A 2,205-nucleotide genomic window follows, 5' to 3' on the forward strand; every position below is an offset into this window, starting at 1 on the left:
TAACTAACTAGTACGCGGATATAATATATAATATTTACTTTTCATCTTGAATGCTTAACATATATCATGTAGCTATGGCCATTTACCAGTTATGCGAACATAAGCTGTTACGCGATAGAAATATTAGAGACACTATATAGATATATTATGATTTTCTATGACTGTTAACACTCTCAGGGGCAATAGGAAGCAAAGTAATTATTGAGGGGGCAGTAAAGAGGCATCATCGGCTGGTTTTATATATTTTTTTATATAATTAGAGAGAGAGGGAAGAGAAAGTCACTAGATAAAGAGAGAGAGAGAGTAGGTAAATTGAGATGGGGACAGGAAAACGGTGATACGGTGTGTATGCGAGCGCAACGGGGTACAATTAGGTGCGTGGCAGATTGTGTGCAAGGGGATGGGAGGTGGGAGGCCAGGGGGAGGGAGGTCGAAGGCAGGGGGAGGGAGATGGGAGGCAAAGGGGTGGAATGTGAGAGGCAAGGGATGAAGTGGAGGCAGGGGGAGGGAGGTGGTCGCAGTGGGAGGGAGGTGGGAGAGAAGGACTCCCGCGCCCTTCTAATTAAACTTGGAGATCCATGCTCATGGACGGACGGACGGACGGACGGACGCTCGCACGGACGGACGATCATGCGATTCTACAAGCTGCATCTGACTATGTCAGATAAGCTAACAACTACTGCTACTGTTATACCATAATGTTATATGGTGTTTGTGATCATCAACGTAGCTGTAAACCGTACATACCCGTTATATGCAACCTTCACCCTCACTTGCATGTCCTCGTTGTTAGTGAAATGCATGTTCATAATTGTGAGGAGATGCTTTTGCTAACATCCAACCTCCAGTCCCTTGATAGATTGCTTCAAAACACTGCAACAAAATACATTTTCAACAGACGATCATAATCACTGAAGCAGCGCAACAGCATTGTGTAAGAGATCATAAAATTCTGCTGTTACTGCTGCTGTTGTTACTGGGCGGCTACTGCTGCTGCTTATATGGCCACGAGCATACACCTACACACATATTTCCCTAAGCACACGTGTCAACAATTTGTGGAAGTGAGCAAATATATATCAGGTTGTCATCCACTTGTCATATATCAGGTCTGTACAGGGAAGTGCAGGATATCAACACAGCAACTTGCTCATGTAAAATACAAGCATATCCTATTCCATGTAGCGCTAAATTGATTCTAAATTAGGCATTCATGTTAAAATTAAACTCAAATTGTTGACAAATTATTAAACAATGACTGTTTAAAAGTAAACTCATGCACAAGGAGAGAACAAAGATTAGTAATGAGTACATTGGATAACTACATAAAAGTGGCGCAAAAACTCATTTAAGCCGATCATCTCTGACCTCTATCGTTCTGACCTGATATTTGTTATAAAAGGGTTAAAGCCTTAAAGTAACTATTGCGAGAGTTTTCCAGTGTTTTCACCACTTTCATGACACCTACCGTTATTGCTTGAGTAACAGCAATTGTCTAAATTAACAATAAATGTCTTAGAACCTTCGTATTCGCGCTTATCTGCCATAGACAAAATACAGGCTCTCCTAAATCATGCACTTGTTTTCAATTAATCACCGACACAAATACAAGTTTACCAATTCTGCCTTTAGGCATTATCGCGACACGATAAAATGCATTGCTGTTATGATGTGTTCATATCCAATTTTCTATGCTATAACTGCATAAAAACTTAGTATTTTTAATGTTGGTGCAATCAGTGATATTTTCGCGGTCAGGTGAGACTATATTCAGCTATATTTAATTTTTCTGAGCAAAAATCTCGCAATACACACTTTAATGTGGGCATCGAACACACATTACTTACTGCTAAATAACTGCTACATAGATTATGCTGCATGTAAGTATATAAGAACTTGAGTAAATTCTTTAGGCCACCATTTTTTATTTTGTTGGTTTACAGAATTTTTGTTGTTGTTGTTGACTCGGTAAGGTAAAAAAAAAATTTTAAAAAAATGTTGTTTTGTCAGATCAAACAAGTCGAAATACAGTGATACTGTTAAGCCCTGTCTACACTAGCAAACTTTAGTTTGCAAACTCGAGCAAACTCGAGCAAACTCCGAGTTTGGCCAGAAAAGTTTTCCAAAGTTTGTCAGTGTAGACCAGTTGATAAACTTCGGCAAACTAGTTTGCAGAAGTTTGCAGAAGTTAGGCCGTGCACCTTC

The 2,205-nt window shown here is 39.7% G+C and overlaps 1 protein-coding gene across 1 annotated transcript in view; it reads right to left on the reverse strand.

Annotated features, from left to right (window-relative positions):
- LOC106805180 (protein kinase C iota type-like) overlaps nt 1-2,205 on the reverse strand; it is a 31,183-nt gene that overhangs the window by 26,222 nt on the left and 2,756 nt on the right. Inside the window, exon 2 of the mRNA XM_014806676.1 lies at nt 748-873. Within this exon, the coding sequence (XP_014662162.1) occupies nt 748-809 (62 nt within the window). The 5' untranslated portion in view covers nt 810-873. The remainder of the gene's footprint in view (nt 1-747; nt 874-2,205) is intronic.

This window comes from Priapulus caudatus, unplaced genomic scaffold (assembly GCF_000485595.1).
Source record: "Priapulus caudatus unplaced genomic scaffold, Priapulus_caudatus-5.0.1 Scaffold104, whole genome shotgun sequence".
NCBI classification, from domain to species: domain Eukaryota; kingdom Metazoa; phylum Priapulida; class Priapulimorpha; order Priapulimorphida; family Priapulidae; genus Priapulus; species Priapulus caudatus.